At 44.3% G+C, this 23,792-nt stretch overlaps 1 protein-coding gene across 1 annotated transcript in view; it reads right to left on the reverse strand.

Annotated features, from left to right (window-relative positions):
* Nucleotides 1-17,838, reverse strand: part of CTSE (cathepsin E) — a 50,442-nt gene extending 32,604 nt beyond the window's left edge. The window contains 1 exon segment of the mRNA XM_060310919.1: nucleotides 17,680-17,838. Coding sequence (XP_060166902.1) covers nucleotides 17,680-17,838 — 159 coding nt within the window.
* Nucleotides 17,839-23,792: the final 5,954 nt, after the last annotated feature.

Consider the following 23,792-nt stretch of genomic DNA (forward strand, 5'->3'; position numbering starts at 1 on the left):
GCCCAAGTTAGAAATGTTTTGTCTTTTGTTGGATGAATAGCCCTTTGCTGGTACATCATTTTAGCACTGACCACACACCTGCCTTTTCTTACAGCTGTTGGGGGTCAGTGGAGACCTTTTCTGCCAGATTGGACTGGGAGGACAGGGGATACCACTCTCCGAGCCCAGGGCTCATGTCTAATTCCTCTCTACCCCAGCAGACTGCATTATACTGCTGGATACATACCAAACACTAAAAACAATTTGGCTGGATTGGATTTTTTTCTTTGATTTTAGTTGCCCAGAATTAGCTTGATCAAACTCATCTGTTGGTGGCGCTCTGCCATCATGGGTTCATGCATAGCTCTTATGGTCTATATATTTAATATTTTTTGGTCTCCATACCTATTCCCCACCCCCTGCCCCCAACCACCCCACCCTGCCATTGAAACACACTCTTGTTTTAATAAAATGCAACCTTCTAATGCATCTAAGTAACCATATTCTTGTAGGCTTGAACACTTGGCATTGTTTGGGATTGAACTTGCCGTTTGGCCAAGAGAATGAGACACTTCACTGGAGTTTTAGGCACCAGCAGCCAGGGTGGATTTGTTTGGGGGCAGGGCAGGTGACCCTTGGAATCCAAGGGGGAGGCAGTCAGCAGCTTGCTCTAGCACAGGATTTCTGCTTCCTCCCCCTGCTCCCTCCACCTCAGAGCCTGTTCCCCCACATCTGGGCTCTGTCCTCTCTGGCAGAGCCTGTCTACAGCTGCCATGTTGCCAGTCAGGAGGCCCCAGAGAGTTCTCTCTTCCAAGGGATTACCTGTTCTCCTTGACATATACTGCCATTTGAGATGCCCATTTCTCTTTCTCCTGCGTCTTTTGGTTTGTGCTCCTTGATTACACCCTTGGTGAAGTGCCCCTCACCTACCCTGTGGTGAAGAAACTACTTAGCCCAGCAGTTCTCAAATTTTTTGGTCTCAGCGCCCCCTTATACTCTTAAAAATTATTAAGGAGGACTTCCCTAGTGGCGCGGTGGTTAAGAATCCGCCTGCCAATGCAGGGGACACGGGTTTGATCCCTGGTCCAGGAAGATCCCACATGCCGTGGAGCAACTAAGCCCTTGCATCACAACTACAGAGTCTGTGCTCTAGAGCCCGCGAGCCACAACTGCTGAGCCCACGCATTGCAACTACTGAAGCCCGCATGCCTAGAGCCCATGCTCTGCAACAAAAGAAGCCACAGCAATGAGAAGCCCGCGCACCGCAACGAAGAGTAGCCCCGGCTCGCAGCAACTAGAGGTTGTCCAGGCGCAGCAACGAAGACCCAACGCAGCCCAAAATAAATTAATTAATTAATTTTAAAAAATTATTAAGGAACCCAAAGAGCTATTGCTTATGTAGATTATATCCATTTATATTTACCATATTAGGGAGTAAAACTAAGACAATTTAAAGATATGTATTTAACTAATTTTTAAATGGTACTATAACTATTACATATTAATATAATTAACATGCTTTTATAAAAAATAACCATATTTTCCAAATCATGAAAAATTTAGTGAGAAGAAAGGTGCTGCTTTATGTTTTTGCCGATCTCCTTATTAATATCTGGCTTGATAAAAGAGAGCTAGATTCTCAGATCTGCTTCTGCATTCAGTCTGTTGCCACATCACACATCATGTAGCCTTTGGAAAACTCCACCGGACCTTGAGAAAGGCAGAGAGCGAAAATGGCAACTAGCATCTCAGCACTGTTATGAAAGAGTTTTGACCTCACCAAATCTCTGAAAGGATCTCTGGAACCCCCAGGAGGTCCCTAGACCACACTTTGAGAACTGCCTGCCGCCTTAGACCATCGATTTCTTGACGGCAAGGCCATTCCCTGTTCATCCTTATTTTAAGCAGACTATGGATTGGGACTCAGTAAATCTTGTTTGAAATACTTGGAAATATCTGTGTCATTGAGAGTTATCTCACCCTCACAGTCACCCCGGGAAACACTCCACTTCATCTAGTGCTACTGCTGCGGATGGCATTTGGATTCTTACAGAAGGCAGCCTCCAGAGGTGATGCAATTCTGTCGAATACCCTCAGTGGTCTCAGATCTTTGTTCTTTTAGGAGCAGTTTGATGTTTGGAAATAGCCTAAGGCTATGTGGAGGGAAATCTTGTTAATTATTTGGGTAGTCAATTGGGTAACGCTACATTTTTGGAGTTCTAAAAAGTAACACTGACTTCTTAAAATTTGGATTGCAAAGCTACTTTAACAAGCATTCCCCTAATTCTACATGTATATTCACACATGTGCAAATGATGTTTGAATACGTTTAATAATTGCATCATCCTTTGAAGAGTAAAAATTGGAAACAAAATCTTAGTGCCCACAACTAGGAGACCAGTTCAATAAACCATGGGCATCCACGGAATAGAACACTTCGCAGCTGAAAAAAAGAATGAGAAAGTTCTATACATATTGATTACAAATTAACTCCGAAGTATATTAAGTAAAAAGGGAAGAGGCAGATCAATATATATAGTATGCAGTCATCCACAGGAAAAAAAAAAAAACTGTATCATGTGTGTGTGTCTATATGCCTGTGTGTCTGTGTGTTTGCTCATGTATACGTAAGCTATACAGCAAACTGGGAATGCTGGTTGCCTCCAGGGAGAGGAACTAGCTGCTTGGGGTGACGGGTAGAAAAGCAGCTTTTCAAGGATTATCCTTCTGTACCTTTTAAGTTTGAAACCATATGAATGTTACCTAATAACATAGAAACTTTTAGAAGCCCCAAACGGAAAAAATTATGACATTCCCTCCTTCTTCCAAAATTAAAAATAAAAACAATTCTTAACACTTACAGAGGCTATACTCCATAAATGAGTTCTTAGAGTTGCTTGAGCAATAGAATGATTATCAGAAAAAATACACAATGTACACGGGGGCATATGCAAAGAGGACGCTAGAAAGGGATGAGATACATTTGTGAAAAGAACTGGTCATTTTTATAGTCATGCCTTAATTTTTTCACCCTTGCCCTGTTTCACAAATAGGGAAACTGATTCTGGGGGGCTTAATGACTCATCTATGTCATCTGGGCTCTGGGTTCCAACTCTCGCCTTGTTAGGGGATTTCCTGACAGTTCCTGCAAATCTCTGTGGGGATGTGGCAGTGAGTGGGGGACAGAGGATGATAGATCCTCTTTCATGTGGTCCTAAACACACCTCTCTCCTCACTTCCCACCCGAAACAGGGGCTGGAGGCCCAGGCAGGATACATGTGCCTCTGATGGTGGCTGGCAGGGCTACGTCATCCTCACTCTCTTCCCCAGGGCTCCCCATGGGCCCAGGTGTAGCATCCTCCTCCAGGCTCTGCCAGGACATTGCTCTTGGTGTTCGGTTGGCATAATGCCTCTGTTTCCACAATTGGCACTTCCCAGATCAATTGTCACCTAATTGTCACACAATTTGGTTGGTTCAGATGACTGTGGGCTTTTGAAAATCGATTTCTCCTTCAAAGGATAAAGGTTCGTCATCAACTAAGGAATTCAAATCCTGTGGTGGAGACTCCCCACGGTTCTGACAGAACATGGTCAGGGTGCTCTGAAGGAGTTTTTGGCATATTTCATTCACTCAACTAGTGTATGTTGAACCTATTTGTTGGTGAGGCACTATTCTAGGCCCTGGGGATACAGTGATGAGGTTTCTGTTCTTGGGGAGCTTACGTTCGTGTGATGAGAAACTGACAATAAACAAGCAAACAAATAGATGGTTGAGGTAAATTCACATATTAATTAAGAGATCAGAGGGTGATGTGGCAGAGAGGTTGGGAAGCCAACTTTGGACCGTGTGCTTGGGGAAGGCCAATCTGAAGATGACTTCTTGAAGAGGGAAATGCTATCTCAATGCCTTTTGAGGCCCTCCTTTCCAGCAGTGAGAGTCTAACATTCTCTGCACCCAACAGGTTCCCGTGGAGGAATGACAGACAGGGAGGAGAAGAGAGGTTCCAGTTCCCTGGGCTTCCCAGTCTGCCGGCTGCTAAGTACTTCTGAGAAATTCTGCTTCCAGCTAACGAGGACCACCTATCCTGGGAACCTCGGTACATGGGACAAGAACCTCCTGGGTAGACCCCTTGGCAAGATGAATTGGACCAACTATAGGTTCCAGGATTCCAGAGCCAGTGGTGACGTCTTAGACAGCTTGGGTAAGATTAGCTGAAAGTGAGCCCTGGGCAAAGTGACTACTAATTACTGTTAAATAATTGTCTCACCATTTAGTTCTTTAAAAACCCTATGGGTTGAATACTATGTCCATCTCACAGATGAGGAAAATGTGGCTCAGAGAGATTACGTGACTGTCTTAAGATCACACATTTAGAAGTACCTGAGACTGGGTCACGGGACCCTAAAGCTCAGGCTCTTTCATGATGTCATCCTTCATGCTTGTTCTCCTCACCCCCACCAACCCTCCTCTGCTTTTTTAGGATAGGCTCTTGTCTTTCTGAGCCTAGGTGGACACCCTCATGCTGTCTGTCATCCTTGCTGAGAACAGATGTGGCCTGTTCTCAGCAACCCCTGGCTAGCAACCCCCAGCCAGAGCCCCAGGCTCCTGTCTCATTGCTCCAGGCTTTTGGAGCACAAAACACCACAAAACACCAAGTCCTGTGACTTGGTACCTCATCTTGGGTAATTCCCTGCTGGTGCCATGGGCACTAGAAAGATCTGGTTTCCGAGTCCCCTCCTTACCCTTTGCCCAGAAGTTGGGCAGGAGCTGTTAAAGAAAAACTTAGTGAGGTCAGCTATCTTACTTGAAAGAAGGCAGAGAGGAAGTGAGCCATTGAGGTGCTTGACACAATTCCAACTGGCCTTAGTGCCCCAAGAGGCTGTAATTGGTACTTCCACTTTCAGATATTATGTATCGTCAGTGGGTATTAAATTGCCCTAGCGATCCACTAGGTTCCCTCCACCCCACCCTAGCAGCAGTCTCTGCATTCGGGTGTCTGAGTAGCCAGCTCCCAAGGTGTGTCTGGAACGTGCCACCTGCTATAGGGGCTGAATCATTCACCTCCATTTTAAGAGGGAAGGAATAAGAAGAGGCCCGAGTGTAGGCAAGAGCGCTTCGGGTTTAGAATTGAAAACTCCAGTCCTGGCTCCAGCACTCAGCAGGGGCCAGTGGCTGACCCTAAAGATCTATACAGAAAGAGGGTTGGGTTAGAAATGTTTTAAGATTCCTTCTAACCCTGAGAATCCAGGGACAGACTATGGCTGGATAGGGGGTGGGCTTGGGGTCTTCATCCCTTGATGTAGGAGAATTTTTTTCAGTGTGGATAATATCACCATCACCTCCTCACTTGAGCATGGGCAGGTTCTCACAGCTGCCACCTCTGCTTAGTTCCAGCCAAATTAGCTGGTATCCTGACCATTCCTCACCCCCTCACATGCCCCTCCCTGGGGACGGATCACATGCACCCTCCTGGTTGTCTTTTTTCTGGATATCTGGTAACCCTTACTCCTTTGTAAGAATGGCAGAACTCAAGAGTAAAATGATGGCACAATGGCAACAAAGTGTAGTATTCATAAACACACAATTTAAAGTTGGAGAGGTGCAGGTTCAAGTCTGATTTCTGCCACTATCTAGCTCTATGACCTTGAGCAAGTCTGATCCCTGAGAGCTGGTTTCCTTACGGTAAGGTGGGAATAATAATTGTTCCTACCTTATTGCCTGTTTATGAAGCTTAAATAAGATAATGAATGTGCCTGGCATATATTAAGTCCCCAGTGTAAGGCAGCTAATATTACTGCTTAGGATCCTGTAGAGCTCATTTGTATATGTGTTGTCTTGGTCAGTTTGGGCTGCTATAACAAATTACTGTTTGACTGGGTGATTTATAAACAATAGACATTTATTTCTCATAGTTCTGGATGCCGAAAAGTCTAAGATTAAGGCACTGGCATATTCAGTGTCTGGTGAGAGCCCACTTCTTGTTCTTAGATGGCTGTCTTCTTGCTGTGTCATCGCAGGTTGGAAGGGCATGAGGAGACCCTCTGGGGTCTTCTATAAAAGAAGTAATCCCATACATGAGGGCTCCACCCTCTTGACCTACTCACCTCCCAAAGACCCCGCCTCCAAATACCATCACCCTGGGGTTAGGATTTAACATATGAATTTTGGCAGCACACAAACATTCAGTCTACAGCATGTGTTAAAGAATTACTCTCGGCTCTCACTCCCTCTTGTGAGAAGACCAGAATCACAACTAGCTGCTGGACAATCATCAACAGGAAGACACTGGAACTCACCAAAAAAGATACCCCACATCCAAAGACAAAGGAGAAGCCACAATGAGACGGTAGGAGGGGCACAATCACAGTAAAATCAAATCCCATAACTGGTGGGTGGGTGACTCACAGACTGGACAACACTTATATCACAGAAGTCCACCCACTGGAGTGAAGGTTCTGAGCCCCACGTCAGGCTTCCCAACCTGGGGATCCGGCAATGGGAAGAGGAATTCCTAGAGAATCAGACTTTGAACCTAGTGGGAACTGACTGCAGGACTTCAACAGGACTGGGAGAAACAGAGACTCCACTCTTGGAGGGCACACACAAAGTAGTGTGCACATCGGGACCCAGGGGAAGAAGCAGTGACCCCAGGTGAGACTGAACCAGACCTACCGCTGGTGTTGGGGGGTCTCCTGCAGAGGTGGGGGGGGCTGTGGCTCACTGTGGGGACAAGGCAGCAGAAGTTCTGGAAAGTACTCCTTGGCGTTAGCCCTCCCAGAGCCTGTCATTAGCCCCACCAAAGAGTCCAGGTAGGCTCCAGTGTTGGGTTGCTTCAGGCCAAACAACCAACAGGGAGGGAACCCAGCTCCACCCATCAACAGTCAAGCAGATTAAAGTTTTACTGAGCTCTGCCCACCAGAGCAACAGCCAGCTCTTCCCACTACCAGTCCCTCCCATCAGGAAGCTTGCACAAGCCTGTTAGATAGCCTCAACGACCAGAGGTCAGACAGCAGAAACAAGAAGAACTACAGTCCTGCAGCCTGTGGAACAAAAATCACATTCACAGAAAGATAGACAAGATGAAAAGGCAGAGGGTTATGTACCAGATGAAGGAACAAGATAAAACCCCAGAAAAACAACTAAATGAAGTGGAGATAGACAATCTTCCAGAAAAAGAATTCAGAATAATGATAGTGACGATGATCCAAGACCTCAGAAAAAGAATGGAGGCAAAGATCGAGAAGATGCAAGAAATATTTAACAAAGACCTAGAAGAATTAAGGAACAAACAAACAGATGTGAACAATACAATAACTGAAATGAAAACTACACTAGAAGGAATCAATAGCAGAATAATTGAGGCAGAAGAATGGATAAGTGATCTGGAAGACAGAATGGTGGGATTCACTGCTGTGGAAGAGAATAAAGAAAAAAGAATGAAAAGAAATGAAGACAGTCTAAGAGACCTCTGGGACAACATTAAACGCAACAACGTTCGCATTATAGGGGTCCCAGAAGGAGAAGAGAGAGAGAAAGGACCAGAGAAAATATTTGAAGAGATTATAGTCGAAAACTTCCCTAACATGGGAAAGGAAATAGCCACCCAAGTCCAGGAAGCACAATGAGTCCCATACAGGATAAACCCAAGGAGAAACACACCTAGACACATAGTAATCAAATTGGCAAAAATTAAAGACAAAGAAAAATTATTGAAAGCAGCAAGGGAAAAATGAAAAATAATATACAAGGGAACTCCCATAAGGTTAACAGCTGATTTCTCAGCAGAAACTCTACAAGCCAGAAGGGAGTGGCATGATATACTTAAAGTGATGAAAGGGAAGAACATACAGCCAAGATTACTCTACCCAGCAAGGATCTCATTCAGATTCGATGGAGAAATCAAAAGCTTTACAGACAAGCAAAAGCTAAGAGAATTCAGCACCACCAAACCAGCTCTACAACAAATGGTAAAGGAAATTTTCTAAGTGGGAAACACAAGAAAAGAAAAGGACCTACAAAAACAGACCCAAAACAATTAAGAAAATGGTCATAGGAACATACATATCGATAATTACCTTAAACATCAATGGATTAAATTCTCCAACCAAAAGACACAGACTTGCTGAATGGATACAAAAACAAGACCGATATATATGCTGTCTGCAAGAGACCCACTTCAGACCTAGAGACACATACAGAATGAAAGTGAGAGGATGGAAAAATATACTCCATGCAAATGGAAATCAAAAGAAAGCTGGAGTAGCAATACTCATATCAGATAAAATAGACTTTAAAATAAAGAATGTTACAAGAGACAAGGAAGGACACTACATAATGATCAAGGGATCAAACCAAGAAGAAGATATAACAATTATAAATATATACGCACCCAGCACAGGAGCACCTCAATACATAAGGCAACTGCTAATATCTCTAAAAGAGGAAATTGACAGTAACACAATAATAGTGGAGGACTTTTAACACCTCATTTACACCAATGGACAGATCATCCAAAATGAAAATAAATAAGGAAAGAGAAGCTTCAAATGACACAATAGACCAGATAGATTTAATTGATATTTATAGGACATTCAATCCAAAAACAGCAGATTACACTTTCTTCTCAAGTGCGCATGGAACATTCTCCAGGATAAATCACATCTTGGCTCACAAGTCAAGCCTCAATAAATTTAAGAAAATTTAAATCATATCAAGCATCTTTTCTGAGCACAATGCTATGAGACTAGAAATCAATTACAGGGAAAAAAATGTAAAAAACACAAACACGTGGAGGCTAAACAATACATTACTAAATAACCAAGAGATCACTGAAGAAATCAAAGAGGAAATCAAAAAATACCTAGAGACAAATGACAATGAAAACACAAAGAGCCAAAACTTTTGGGATGCAGCAAAAACAGTTCTAAGAGGGAAGTTTATAGCTATACAAGCCTACCTCAGGAAACAACAAAAATCTCAAATAAACAATCTAACCTTACACCTAAAGGAACTAGAGAAAGAAGAACAAACAAAACCCAAAGTTAGCAGAAGGAAAGAAATCGTAAAGATCAGAGCAGAAATAATTGAAATAGAAACAAAGAAAACAATGGCAATGATCAATAAAACTAAAAGCTGGTTCTTTGAGAAGATAAACAAAATTGCTAAACCATTAGCCAGACTCATCAAGAAAAAGAGGGAGAGGGTTCAAATCAATAAAATTAGAAATGAAAAAGGAGAAGTTACACAGACACCGCAGAAATACAAAGCATCCTAAGAGACTACTACAAGCAACTCTATGCCAATAAAATGGACAACCTGGAAGAAATGGACAAATTCTTAGAAAGGTATAACCTTCCAAGACTGAACCAGGAAGAAACAGAAAATATGAACAGACCAATCACAAGGAATGAAATTGAAACTGTGATTAAAAATCTTCCAACAAACAAAAGTCCAGGACCAGATGGCTTCACAGGTGAATTCTATCAAACATTTAGAGAAGAGCTAACACCCAACCTTCTCAAACTCTTCCAAAAAATTTCAGAGGGAGGAACACTCCCAAACTCATTCTATGAGGCCACCATCACCCTGATACCAAAACCAGACAAAGATACTGCAAAAAAAGAAAATTACAGACCAATATCACTGATGAATATAGATGCAAAAATCCTCAACAAAATACTAGCAAACAGAATCCAACAGCACATAAAAAGGATCATACACCACGATCAAGTGGGATTTATCCCAGGGATGCAAGGATTCTTCAATATATGCAAATCGAACAATGTAATATACCATATTAACAAATTGAAGAATAAAAACCATATGATCATCTCAATAGATGCAGAAAAAGCTTTTGACAAAATTCAACACAATTTATGATAAAAACTCTCCAGAAAGTGGGCATAGAGGGAACCTACCTCAACATAATAAAGGCTATATACGACAAACCCACAGCAAACATCATTCTCAGTGGTGAAAAACTGAAATCATTTCCTCTAAGATCAGGAACAAGACAAGGATGTCCACTCTCACCATTATTATTCAACATAGTTTTGGAAGTCCTAGATAAGGCAATCAGTGAAGATTAAGAAATAAAAGGAAAACAAATTGGAATACAAATACAAATTGGATACTATACATAGAGAATCCTAAAGGTGTCACCAGAAAACTATTAGAGCTAATCAATGAATTTGGTAAAGTTGCAGGATACAAAATTAATGCACAGAAATCTCTTGCATTCCTCTACACTAATGATGAAAAATCTGAAAGAGAAATTAAGGAAACACTCCCATTTATTATTGCAACAAAAAGAATAAAATATCTAGGAATAAACCTACCTAGGGAGACAAAAGACCTATATGCAGAAAACTATAAGACACTGATGAAAGAAATTAAATGTGATACCAGCAGATGGAGAGATATACCATGTTCTTGGGTTGGAAGAATCAATATTGTGAAAATGACTATACTACCCAAAGCAATCTACAGATTCAATGCAATCCCTATCAAATCACCAATGGCATTTTTTATGGAACTAGAACAAATCATCTTAAAATTTGTATGGAGACACAAAAGACCCCGAATAGCCAAAGAGTCTTGAGGGAAAAAAACGGAGCTGGAGGGATCAGACTCCCTGACTTCAGACTATACTACAAAGCTACAGTAATCAAGACAATATGGTACTGGCACAAAAACAGAAACGTAGATCAATGGAACAAGATAGAAAGCCCAGAGATAAACCCATGCACCTAAGGTCAACTAATCTAAGACAAAGGAGGCAAGGATATACAATGGAGAAAAGACAGTCTCTGCAATAAGTGGTGCTGGGAAAACTGGACAGCTACATGTAAAAGAATGAAATTAGAACACTGCCTAACACCATACACAAAAATAAACTCAAAATGGATTAGAGACCTAAAAGTAAGACCAGACACTATAAAACTCTTAGAGGAAAACATAGGGAGAACACTCTTTGACATAAATCACAGCAAGATCATTTTTGATCCACCTCCTAGAGTAATGGAAATAAAAACAAAAATAAACAAGTGGGACCTAATGAAAGTTCAAAGCTTTTGCACAGCAAATGAAACCATAAACAAGACGAAAAGACAACCCTCAGAATGGGAGAAAATATTTGGAAACGAATCAATGGGTAAAGGATCAATCTCCCAATTATATAAACAGCTCATGCAGCTCAATATTAAAAAACAAACAACCCAATCCAAAAATGGGCAGAAGACCTAAATATACATTTCTCCAAAGAAGACATACAGATGGCCAAGAGGCACATGAAAAGCTGCTCAACATCACTAATTATTAGAGAAATGCAAATCAAAACTACAATGAGGTATTCCCTCACACCACTTAGAATGGGCATCATCAGAAAATCTACAAACAACAAATGCTGGAGAGAGTGTGGAGAAAAGGGAACCCTCTTGCACTGTTGGTGGGAATGTAAATTGATACAGCCACTATGGAGAACAGTATGGAGGTTCCCTAAAAAACTAAAAATAGAATTGCCATATGATTCAGCAATCCCACTACTGGGCATATACCCAGAGAAAACCATAATTCAGAAAGACATATGCACTGCAATGTTCATTGCAGCACTATTTACAATAGCCAGGTCATGGAAGCAACCTAAATGCCCATCAACAGACGAATGGATAAAGAAGATGTGGTACATATATACAATGGGATATTACTCAGCCATAAAAAGGAACGAAATTGCGTCATTTGTTGAGACGTGGATGGTTCTAGAGACTGTCATACAGAGTGAAGTAAGGCAGAAAGAGAAAAACAAATATCGTATATTAACGCATGTATGTGGAACCTAGAAAAATTGTACAGATGAACCGGTTTGCATGGCAGAAGTTGAGACACAGATGTAGAGAAGAAACGTATGGACACCAAGGGGGGAAAACTGCGGTGGGGTGGGGATGGTGGTGTGCTGAATTGGGTGATTAGGATTGACATGTATACACTGATGTGTATAAAATTGATGACTAATAAGAACCTGCTGTATAAAAAAACAAACAAACAGAAAAAAACAACTAATACTAAACTTTCTTTGGGTGATTTGTATGGAGATATGTTAATATAAATGTTTCAGACATTACATGAAATTTCTAAAAATCTTATATGTTCTGGTATAATGTTTTAAGTGATAATTCTAGTTATTACTTGAAAATGTATATCTCAGAAATAACTAATAAAACAAAATAAAACAAAAAGAACTTCTCTATCCCTTTCTGCAGAGAACATCACCACCCTGAAGACAGGCACTGGCCCTAAAGAACTCAGCAGGTGGGTGAGAGAAGGGCTGGCCCACGCAGGAGTATCAGGCATCTTGGAAGACGGTCTGTTTGGCCCCATTTGTGGACTGGTGTGGGTGGGACCATGGCCATGGAGGTTGGGGCAGAGGAGAGAGGCTCAAAATGGGAGCAGGAGATGGTTGGCTGTTGGGGATGTGGAAGCCCGAGGTGAGAGAGCGCCCACAGAAGCGGGGAGGACCCAGGGCAATTTTGCGGATGGTCACTGCAGCCAGCCAGGGCAGCTGAAGCATCCTCGTTGTCTTGTTTGCTTCCCTAAGCTTCGGCACAGCAGCCACAGCTGTTTCTAGCTCCATCGGTGTCATGGCCCTCATCTTGCTGCTGGTGGGGCTCTTGTCCATGACTCTGAAGAAATGGAGGCATGAGAGTGAGTTGAACGGCTGGCCCTGGAGCTGGGAACCAGGAAAGAGGAGAAACCAAGGGCAGAGATGGGATGTCTTTCCTATGGGGCAGCCTTGGGGGAGAGTAGAAGAGGGCAGGCTATAGGGTCTGTTCTCTGGAGTTGCCAGGGACTCAGCACATAGCAACAAGATTTATTTATGGTACAAATTCTTTGTGCTAAAAGCCATACATAAGCAATCTGTATAGACGTGGTTTATATGCATCAACTAAAATAAATATAGATGCCAAGCTCATCTAAATACTAACCCAAATTATAAAGTATACCAACAGTGCTTACTCCCCCTGCCTCTTCCTGGGCACTTAGCTCAGTCTCAGAGGCCCAATGGGTTAAACGCGGTGGATTTTGCATTCTGAAGTCCAACCCTAAGCCCAGTAATCAATCAAGGAGAGATGGTTACTACCTCAACTCAGGCTGACTCTGAATTTATTAATTTTTTGAGGACTATCTAAGAAACAACTGAAGCATCAGACCAATCTTCTCCACAAATCCTTGGTAAGGAAATAGTGGAGTCATACCTAGAGGGGCTCCTGGTTAGCTCTGCCAGGATTTCATGCTGTTCCTAGGTAGACCCCATACAGGGGTGGTGGTGGTAAGGCAGAGAACAGTCCTGAAAGAAATGTTCTTGAAAATCAAGGCAGATCTAGGGCTTGCTCAGCAAAAACCCAATGTTCCACTTGCTGTCCTATAGGGGCCCCAGTAGCTGGTTTTATCTTTGGAAGTGGCTGGTACCTCTAACCTGTGTCCTATCTCTAAAGGAGCTTTCCTGCCATGCTGATGCCATATATTCCAACGTGATCAACTTCGCCCCCAGGGAAGCAAACGACTTCGTTGTCTATGCCAACATGCCCCCTTTCGATCGCCCCAGGAGGACATCACCAGACCAAGTGGAATATGCCTCCATTGTATTCCACTGATGGGAAGCCAGTGAGATGCTTCAGAGAGGAAAGTCGGACCTGTGCTCCAGCTACATCCTGAAACGGCTTTTCCTTTAGATGTGTGTGTGTGTATGTGTGTGTGTGTGTGTGCGCGCGCGCGCGCGTGTGTGTGTGTGTGTTTAAAATGCATAAACCATATTCTGATGGAGGTAAACGACTGGGTATTTCTTCTAATTTATTGGAAACAAGTGCAGTTATAATGGAAAGGAGTGACATCTGAGAGACAAGGGACACAATCATTCCAGCCATTTCTCTCCAGCCCTTTCTCGCCCTTGCCCTTCCTGAGGCAAGGGCTCAGGAGTGGGGCTCGCACCACTCAAGGACCAGCTTCTGTATTTTGTCTCTCTTGTTCTGCCCTGTCAGGAATTGACACCCTGTAGAGGTTAATTCATGAGTCACACTCACGTCTGGAGATGTGAATGGCTGATTGCTGTGTCTATGTCTTCACAGCAGCTTTGCTGGAATGTACCAAGTGTGGGGGGAGGAGGCATGGGAGAGCTGCAAGTATGTGTAAAGTCTTCTTCCTGAGGGAGTGAACGCAGAGAATGCGGGGCCACCCGGGACAGGAGCTGGGGAAGGATCACCCGGTGGAAGTGGGTACATGTCACCACCACCAAGTGTCTGCTCCGTGGGAACTTCGGAAGATGTCTGGAACTTTGCAACTGATTCATTCCTTCTTTCCTTCATTTAAAAACATGCATTAGGGCTTCCCTGGTGGCACAGTGGTTAAGAATCCGCCTGCCAAGGCAGGGGACATGGGTTCGAGCCCTGGTCCTGGACACATGCCGCGGAGCAACTAAGCCCGTGCACCACAACTGCTGAGCCTGTGCTCTAGAGCCAGCGAGCCCCAACTACTGAGCCCGCATGCCACAACTACTGAGCCTGTGCTCTAGAGCCAGCAAGCCCCAACTACTGAGCCCGCATGCCACAACTACTGAAGCCCGTGCACCTAGAGCCTGTGCTCTGCAACAAGAGAAGCCACTGCAGTGAGAAGCCTGCACACCACAACAAAGAGTAGCCCCGCTTGCCGCAACTAGAGAAAGCCCGCGCGCAGCAACAAAGACCCAATGCAGCCAAAAATTTTTTAAAAATCCTAAAAAAATAAATAAATAAAACATGCATTAAACACCACCATATTTTAGACCCTGGGAATACAGCAGTGAATCCAACAGACAAAACCTTATTCTCATGGAGCTTACCTTCTAGGAGGGGGGCAGTGAACAAATAAACAAGAAAGTACACAGACTGTCACATGGTAGCATGTGCTATGGACATAAATAAAGCAAGTCCTGGAAGGTAGGGAAACACCAGGTGGGAGTGGGTTGCTATTTTGTATTAGATGTTCAGGTACAGGCTTGCTGACATTTGACCTGAAGGCAGTGAGAAAGTGAGACCTGAGGATAAATGGGGAAGAGCATGTCAGGCAGAAGGGACAGCAAGTGCAAAGGCCCTGAGGTGGAAGTATACTTTACATGGTCAAAGAATATCAAGGATGTTAGTGTGTCTGGAGTTGGCCGGGGTGGGGGCGGGAGCAGTATGGGGAAATGAGGTGTGTGCAACAAATCAGCGCCTGAGTTTGGGAATCAGTGGTCTAAGGCAGTGTTTCCCACAGCATACTCCATGCAGTGGGAGTACAGGGGCCCCTGGTCCTTTGGGGATCATGCCTCTGGCTGCACCTCTCTCTCTACTCCCGCTGCTCACATTTGTTAATCTCCAGATATTCTCCTCATTTATAGGGGACTCCTGGTCTCTGCTCCACCCTAATCCTGTCATCACTCAAGGTTATTTCGTGGCAGTGTAGATGATCTTCCCTACCTTTGAGCTTAAAGTTTCCCAAAGTGTGTTCTTCCAGTTATGAGAGATGTTAATGGATGTTGGGATGTAGAGAGTAGGTGAGATCTATGACCAGATAAGTTTGGGAAATGATGAATAAGTAAAGAGTAATGGAGAAAAATAATTTTTCATTTAAAACCAAACATGATAGAAGCCACTTCTGTCTTCGAAGGAGGGTATGCCATACTGGTTCACATCAGTAAGAAAACACATTCTTTATGGCTCCTTTCCACTCATAGAGACTGGAGAGGGGAGGAGGAAGTAGAAAGGAAACACAAAGATTTCTAAGCCTCTGCCCTCTTTTCTGTTGATACTGGGCAAGTCCAAGGGCAGAGAGCCCTTTGTTATAGCGCAGATGTAGGGTGACCACACACCCTGGTTTGTTGGGGACTTTCCTGGTATGCAACTGTTGTCCCAGATAAACTATTATTAGGTCCACTTTCATTCTCAAAAGTGTCATAGTTTGGGTGACAAATTATGTGGTCACCCGTTAACAAGGCTTTGAAAGTGCAAAAGCAAGTCCAAGGCCAATAAGGAGCGGAGAGCAAAGTTGTTTTGTACAATAAAGTGAGGATAGAGTTGGGGTGGGGGTGGAGGAGGCTGCGGGGGAGACAACAAGGACATTTTTGAGGGAAAAGGGGGCTAAAATCATGTAAAAGATTTCCACCACCACAAACCTCAGTAAAGCCCACTGAACACACCAAGGTCTGGTGTGGGTATTTTGGGGAAGGGGACATCATGGACAAGGGACTGAAATCCACATCTTGGTCAGCATAGAGCAGAAATAAGAGAGAAGTGGTAAGAGGTGCAATCTGAATGAGTTGGACAGTTCAGGGGGAGGATGAACTCAGAGCTGGAAGCAAACACAAGCACACAAACCCTCTGAAAATTCTCAGAAATCTCAGGGAGGGCACCAGAGTTTCCAAAGAACTTACAATTGGGATATTAACAATGGTCCTTAAATGGATACTGTGGCCTCAGCATATATCTGTGTTGAAAAATTTAAACAGGTTTCTTTATGGCAAGACTTCTCAGAGCCTCCGATATGTAATGTACTTTATGAATAGTATTCTTTAAACTCTCTTTTGTTTTCTTAGGGAGCATCCCATAGGACAGGAAGTAACCCTTGTAACGCCCTGTGGGAAGAGCTTGTTTACGGGGACACCTGCCCAGGCGGGACTGTCACAGGGAGACCCCAGCCTAACCCTGCTTCTGATTCAATCCAAGGAGGGTGCAGAATAGTCATTATTAGTCTTTTATGTGGCAAATGGGGTAGCTGTGCCCAGTCTGAAGCGAGGACACCCCCTCTTCCAGCTTTGATCTGTACCCAACAGCCCCCAATTTTTAGTTAGCCAGCCAGAGACATCTCTCTGGGGCAGTAGCTCTCAGCTGGGAGCAATTTTGCTCCCCTTCCCAGATATCTGAAAATATATGGAGACTTTTTTTTTTTTTTTTTCTGCGGTACGCGGGCCTCTCACTGTTGTGGTCCCTCCCATTGCGGAGCACGTGCTCTGGACGCGCAGGCTCAGCGGCCATGGCTCACGGGCCCAGCCGCTCCGCGGCATGTGGGATCTTCCCAGACCAGGGCATGAACCCGTGTCCCCTGCATCTGCAGGCGGACTCTTAACCACTGCACCACCAGGGAAGCCCCTGGAGACATTTTTGATTGTCACAATGGAGTGGCGTGTGTGTGTGTGTGTGTGTGTGTGTGTGTGTGTGTGCTACTGGCATATAGGGGGTAGAGGCTAGGGATGCTGTTAGACATTCTACAATGCACTGGAAAGCCCCCCCACAAAATAGAATTATCCTGCACAAAGTGCTGCTGTCGAGAAGCCCTGCTCTAGGCTCTTCCTGGAGCTCATGCTCCAATACGTAGCTAAGATGAAGATGTTGACCAGACTCTCCATGCCCCAAGCTTGGGACCCACAGTGATTTCAACAGAAGTAAAATGAGCACTAAATAATGATTTAAAAATCTCAGCAACTAGAAAGATGGATGAGCAGTCATCCCGATTTGCCCTGGACTGTCCTAGTTTTAGCACTGAGAGCGTTGAGTATTAGTATTGATGGGTTCCAGGAAACCCCTCAGGTCTGGGCTGCTAGCAGCTAGGGCTCTCCACTTCTGCATTTAGCCTTTTTGGTTTTAGAGCAAACAGCTGCCCTTCTCAGTTAGGATGGGAGAATTCTGGGCCTTTACAGCTAAAGCAGAGGGCAAGGGAGTTATACACTCCAAGGAGGCCCAGGTCTTGGGCACTAAGACAAATCCCTCCAGCTCATCTGCAGAAGAAGCTGTCCACAACCCACTGGCCTGGCGGATGTAGCTGTCCTCCTTCCCTTGCTGCTCCTCCACACCCATGGCTCCTGCCTTACATCACTCTCAGAGGAGCTGCTCAGTGCATTTTGCTGTATGAGTGAATGGGTGCTGCTCTTCTAAAGATTCTTGGGAAATTATGTTAAATAGGCTGAGGAGCTTCTAGACATTTGGCCATGTGGTGGTTGCTGTTTCTCTTGGGAAAACATAATTCTGCAATGTTCTGAACATCCTCCAAGAAATGTATCTGTTTTAACAAGGGCAGGGATTTGGAACGTAAAACGCTTTGCAAAGTCCTGAGAAAAATCTCTCTGTGTGACTGGAAATGAGGTTCACTTGCTCCCTTAATGTTTCTTATTAGAGGATAGAAAAAGCCAGCTTCTCGGTGCCCAGCAGGCAGGAGTATTTCTGACAGTATTTGGAATTATGGTGCATGGTAATAACAAAAAGCAGACTGCCTTTAGTTGGTTTTATTATTTTTTAAATCCACTGCAGACAATGCACCCCTTGAGCGCCTGCTTCCAGGATGGACAGCTCCCACTGCCACCTGCCCTCCACCCAATCCATGCACCACTCTCTTGTCAGCTATCAGCCTTGGCCCTTCACTTACCTTGTACAACTTTGGCAAGTTAACTAATTTCTTTAAGTTGAGATTTTCTCATCTGTAAAATGGAAATAATAAGTTCACAGATTATGGAAATAATCTGTGACTGCTTTGGAGATAGGCATTGTCTGATGATGTTATATGAAAATATTCTGTAAATTACAAGATGCTGTAGAAAAATGTGAAGAATTATTATCAACTGACATATGACAATTGATCATGTTACAAGGAGATATTTCTCATGGATCAGTTGAATGGACTAGAACAGCAGGACGATTTTGCCATCATTAGAAGGGCGTGGCCACTATCAGTAACGTTTTTTGTTTTTTTTGTTTTTTTTGAGAACCTGCCTCAAGTACTACGCAGCAACATCTCATAAACAGGAACTCAACAAATAAATAAATCACGTGGTCCTTAATTTTTCACTTCCTTAAGAGCCGATGATCTAAGGGGAGTTAAAGCAGACACAAAAAACAGTGGAAAAAAAATTTGTGTGCAAAGAAGGCCAGCCCAGATAGAGAAAAGGATATACTGAATGTACAAAGGTCCAAACTTATGAAACTGATGAGTGTAGAGGGATGTCCCTCATTCCAAAAGGATTCTTGTCTTTATAAGTGGGTGTATTTCAGGCTTTGTATAAATAGTGCCCTCCTCTAATACACTCTGGGCATAGATGTTTAAAACTTGATTTACTGAATTCACCAATGTTCCCTGGAAACACCTAGCTGGAGCAATCTCGACTGCACAAGGCAAGTGGGGGGACAGCCAGAGGTCCCAGTGAGTTAGAAGGACGTTCCTTGAGACTTGGCACCTGGGCGCTCCCACCCCACCTCCTGTGTCTTTGCCATGCCCTTGGGGTGTCCTTGGCAGGCTCCACCTGTCCCTCTGATATTGGAGCACGTCGGGGCTCTCCCCTGGCCCTTTGCCTTCTCACTCTACTCCCAAAGGCTTTAGTGCTGTCTGCTTGCCGACGCCCCTGAAATCTACGTCTCCAACTGTAGACATCTGTAGACACACATCTAACTGCTTACTGGCTTTCACCTCTTGGGTGTATGACAGCAATAATAATGATAAATACTTTTGTAGTCGTAACTGTGTGTAAACACTTACATAGTCTTAACAGACCTATTTTAAGTGCCTCACATATAACTCATATAAGCCTCACAGCAGCACTTGAGAAAGCTACTGTTATTCTTGTCTTCAAGAAATCGAGTCACAGAGAAGATAGGTAGCAGCAGAGTCAGTCTGGCTTCAGGGACCCCGTCTTTAACCACTCTCTGGACTGGGCCCCTGTGTACTCACACTCAACACATCAGGCACAGAAAGCATGCTGCAGCTCCCCCATTGCCCTCTCCCTCCCCACTGGCCACCCACTGGCCCTATCTGAAAATCTATGAGTCACTTTGCCATTCTCTACCTCCCACTTCCATTCCAAGTAATTTGATCACCAAATCCTATCACTTTTACACCTTGCGTATTTAAAAAATCTGTTTAATTGCCTCTGTCTCTCCCTCTAATCTGTTCTCTACGTTGCAACCAGAGGTTCTTCAAAAAACAAACTCTGAGTGGTCATTATCAGTTAACGTTTCTTCAGCTTATCAACGCACCTTCAATGGGTTCCAGGTGTCCATTGGATAAATCCTAACTTCTTAGCAGGGCCCACAATGCCCTCTGTGATCCCACCCATACGCACCCCCTCAGCCTCATCACTCCTCACTGCCCTCCCGCTCTCTCCCCTTTATCTTGGCTGGCTCTCAGTTTTCCAAATGCACTAGTTCTCTCTCTCTCCACTGAGATTTTACTCATGCTCTTTCTTCTGCCTGTAGCCCTCCCCTCACTCACTAGGTCAGAGCTGAGTCCTTCTCTGATCAAAGACTGTGATGAGCCCTTCTGCTATATGTTCCCTGACTCCCTTTAACTTTCCAGGAGACAGCATTCATCACACCTTAGTGTAATTTCTTGTCTGAAGTCTATGACCCCAGTTGCATGGGGATAGGGATCAAGTCCATCTTCTTTACCTCTGGATCCCAAGTGCAGGGCCAGGTGCATTGTCAACTATCAAGAAATATCTGTAACGTGAATGAATGAATGGCAGAACAATTTGGAGGGAATAACATAGTGACCACAGTAGCAAAGCCCTTGCTATTTGATAAGATATCAGCTTTATTGAGGTAGAATTCACATACCATACAATTCACAATGCTATGGCTTTTAGTATATTTGTAGAGGTGTGCAACCATCATCACAATTTTAGAACATTTTCATCACCCCAGAAGAAACCCTGCGCTCATGAGCAGTCAGTCACCATTTCCTTCTATGTTATTTTAAAAGATAATAAAGCCTAGTATTTGTAACATGTTTCACGTGGGTTAACAGAGCCCATGTGGACTCATTGAATCTTGAACAACTCTGTGGGGTGGGCATTTGACTGCATCTGTCAACGAGTTTTAACTTCAGTTTTTGGAGGAAGATCCTTTTTTTTTTTTTGCGGTACGCGGGCCTCTCACTGTTGTGGCGTCTCCCATCGTGGACCACAGGCTCCGGACGCGCAGGCTCAGCGGCCATGGCTCACGGGCCCAGCCGCTCCATGGCATGTGGCATCTTCCCGGACCAGGGCATGAACCCGTGTCCCCTGCATCGGCAGGCGGACTTTCAACCACTGCGCCACCAGGGAAGCCCTCCTTAGTCTTCTTGACACACCGTTTTTCCCCCTTAAAAATGGGGAGAGATAACTGATTCTCCTGCAGAAAGTAGCTATGTTTTCCGTGAGGCGTTGCATCCCACGAATGTTGGAGGCATTGTGCAAGGGGAGAAGGGCTTGGGAAGGATGCAGTCTTATGAAATGTGTAGGGTGTGGGAAGTGAATGTGAGTTATCGACCTCCATCAGCCGCTCCTTCTTCCACCACGTGATAAGCTATCAGAAATAGCTTCCTGTTGACATTACAGATGTTATAGCTTCATTTAGGGCTGTCAGCTCAAAGCAGAGAGAGGAGGACCATATCACATCGGGCTAGGCAGATGGAAGCTTGGATGTGGACCTCCCAAGAGGCACCAGCAGGAATCCATTGACAGTGGCCTCTGGGAAGGAGCAGACTAAGTGCTTTTGTGAGCAAATCATCTCATCTTCAGCAAGTGTTTGCATATAGTTAGGCAGTGTGTGAGATGCGGGCATACCCCAGGCATGTATAAATAACAGCACTTTAATTCATTCACTCACTTACACATGCCACAAACACTGCTTGAGCACCTACTAGACGCAGGCAGAGTTCTGGTAACAAGGGACACAGTAGAGTAAGACACAGACTCTCGATTTAGAGCAGAGTCGTGGATGATCGAATCAAAATTACTTGCAATTGTTTATGAAGAAAATGTAGTCCAGAGAGGTCGAATGCCTCGGGGCTCCAGGTTACTGAGGTCCAAGTCAAGTGGACTTTCTATTATTGCAACACTGTCGTAGTAGAGTACACACATGGAGGACCCCAAATATGTCATGCTCAAAACTCCTTAACAACTACATGATATCATGAGCCTTGAAGAGGCATCACGGAAGGTTCTAGTCCAAGAGTGGTCTACACAGAAGAGCAGAGCAGTGTGAATGGTACACAACCCTGGCTGCTGCCATGTCTACCCCGGGTTCAGGTAAAAGGGTAATCAAGGTATTGGGTCAAAATTCTTGGCTTGATTCCTGTAGGTTAGTTGTAGCTAGAGTTAATAACTGAGAGAGGGGCTTCCCTGGTGGCACAGTGGTTGAGAGTCCGCCTGCTGATGCAGGGGACACGGGTTTGTGCCCCGGTCCGGGAAGATCCCACATGCCACGGAGCGGCTGGGCCCGTGAGCCATGGCCGCTGAGCCTGCGCGTCCGGAGCCTGTGCTCCGCAACGGGAGAGGCCACAGCAGTGAGAGGCGGGCGTACCGCAAAAAAAAAAAAAAAAAAAAAAAAAAACAAAAAAAAACTGAGAGACTCTGGCAGAGTCAGGAGCAGCGAGGTGTATGTTGACAGTGTAAGGATGAACCTGGATGGTGCTGAAAACTCAGTTAGGAAATCATTCTGTAGAGCTTCTAGGACCCCCATGCATTCCTCAACTTTGAGTAAGGGTGGCGCTTCCTGTTCTTAACATAGCTCTGCAAAGGAAAGAAGACTGTAGCTATAGACATATTTCCTCAGTGAACTGATAATACATCGCGGGTCGGAAAACACTGAGCAGCGCTCAGCCCAAGGGGTGGATTTCTAACTTTAATTTAGAGAATAAAAATGTAAATAGCTACCACCTCTCGTTTACCAGAGAAAGGAGCTTCTGTTAAGTGCTTTGCCTATTTATTTGTATCATTTAACTTTAAAAAGCCTTATGAGATTTAAAAAAATTAGACATTTATTATTAACTTATGAAAAGACTGAGAACCAGAGAGGTTAAGTAACTTATCCCAAGTCAACCAGCTACCAAGTAGTACAGCCAGGTTTCAAACCTGAATATATCTGACTTGGGAGCCATTATTCTATATTGGTTATCTTGTTGCGAGTAGGGCGGTGACATCACTGAGGCCTATAAAGTACTGTTTTCTTTGTTTTATCTCAGGATCATTTTATGCTCCTCCTGTTCTTTTTCACTCCCAAATTTAGGTTGTGGAGGTTTAGCCTGAGACACCCCACCAAAAGCCTGCAATTGACCTTCCTTCCCTTCCTTGGCACTGTCATACAAACTGTAACAGCCGTCTGAGGTCGGCCTCATTCAATGTTTAACGGTAAAGAAGTCCTTAAAAAATTATCCTTATCAGTTGCCGTACGTTCCATATACACACTCATAATTATCTATGGTCGTATCACACACAGATTCGGAGATGAGGTGAGCTGGAAGGGACCTTTGCTAATATGTAGAGACCCACTTCTTCATTTTACAAAGGAAGATCATGAGTCCACTGGTGGGAAAGTGATTTGTCTGAGCTCATACGGCAAGTTAGTGCCAGAGCTGGGACTTGAACCCAGGCCTCTTGACTTCTCCTCCAGGGTTCTTTCCGCTCTACCGGGACGTGTGCATATTTGTGGAATTTAAACATTTGTTCACATGGAGGGAAAGAGACTACTAACCTCCATCGACGTAAACTGTCTGCATGGAGCAGTAGGGTAGAGCCCTGCCAAGAGAGACAGGAGGTGTTGTCTGTTGCTTCACCCCGCTCTACAAAACTGAGCTAGATTATTATCTTCTGAGCAGCATGCCCTCACCCTATTGGAAATGATGAAACATTGGCGACTGACCTTCAGTGACTGAGAAGCTTCCGGGTGGGGCTGGGGGGTGGTGAGGGAGATGTTTCCATCAGGACATCGCTGAAACACAGGCTGGGATCAGAACTTTCTCATGGTCCTGGGGGTAAGTATTGTCTGGGCACGTAGGATTTTAA

The sequence above is a fragment of the Globicephala melas genome, chromosome 1, assembly GCF_963455315.2.
Source record: "Globicephala melas chromosome 1, mGloMel1.2, whole genome shotgun sequence".
NCBI classification, from domain to species: Eukaryota; Metazoa; Chordata; class Mammalia; order Artiodactyla; family Delphinidae; genus Globicephala; species Globicephala melas.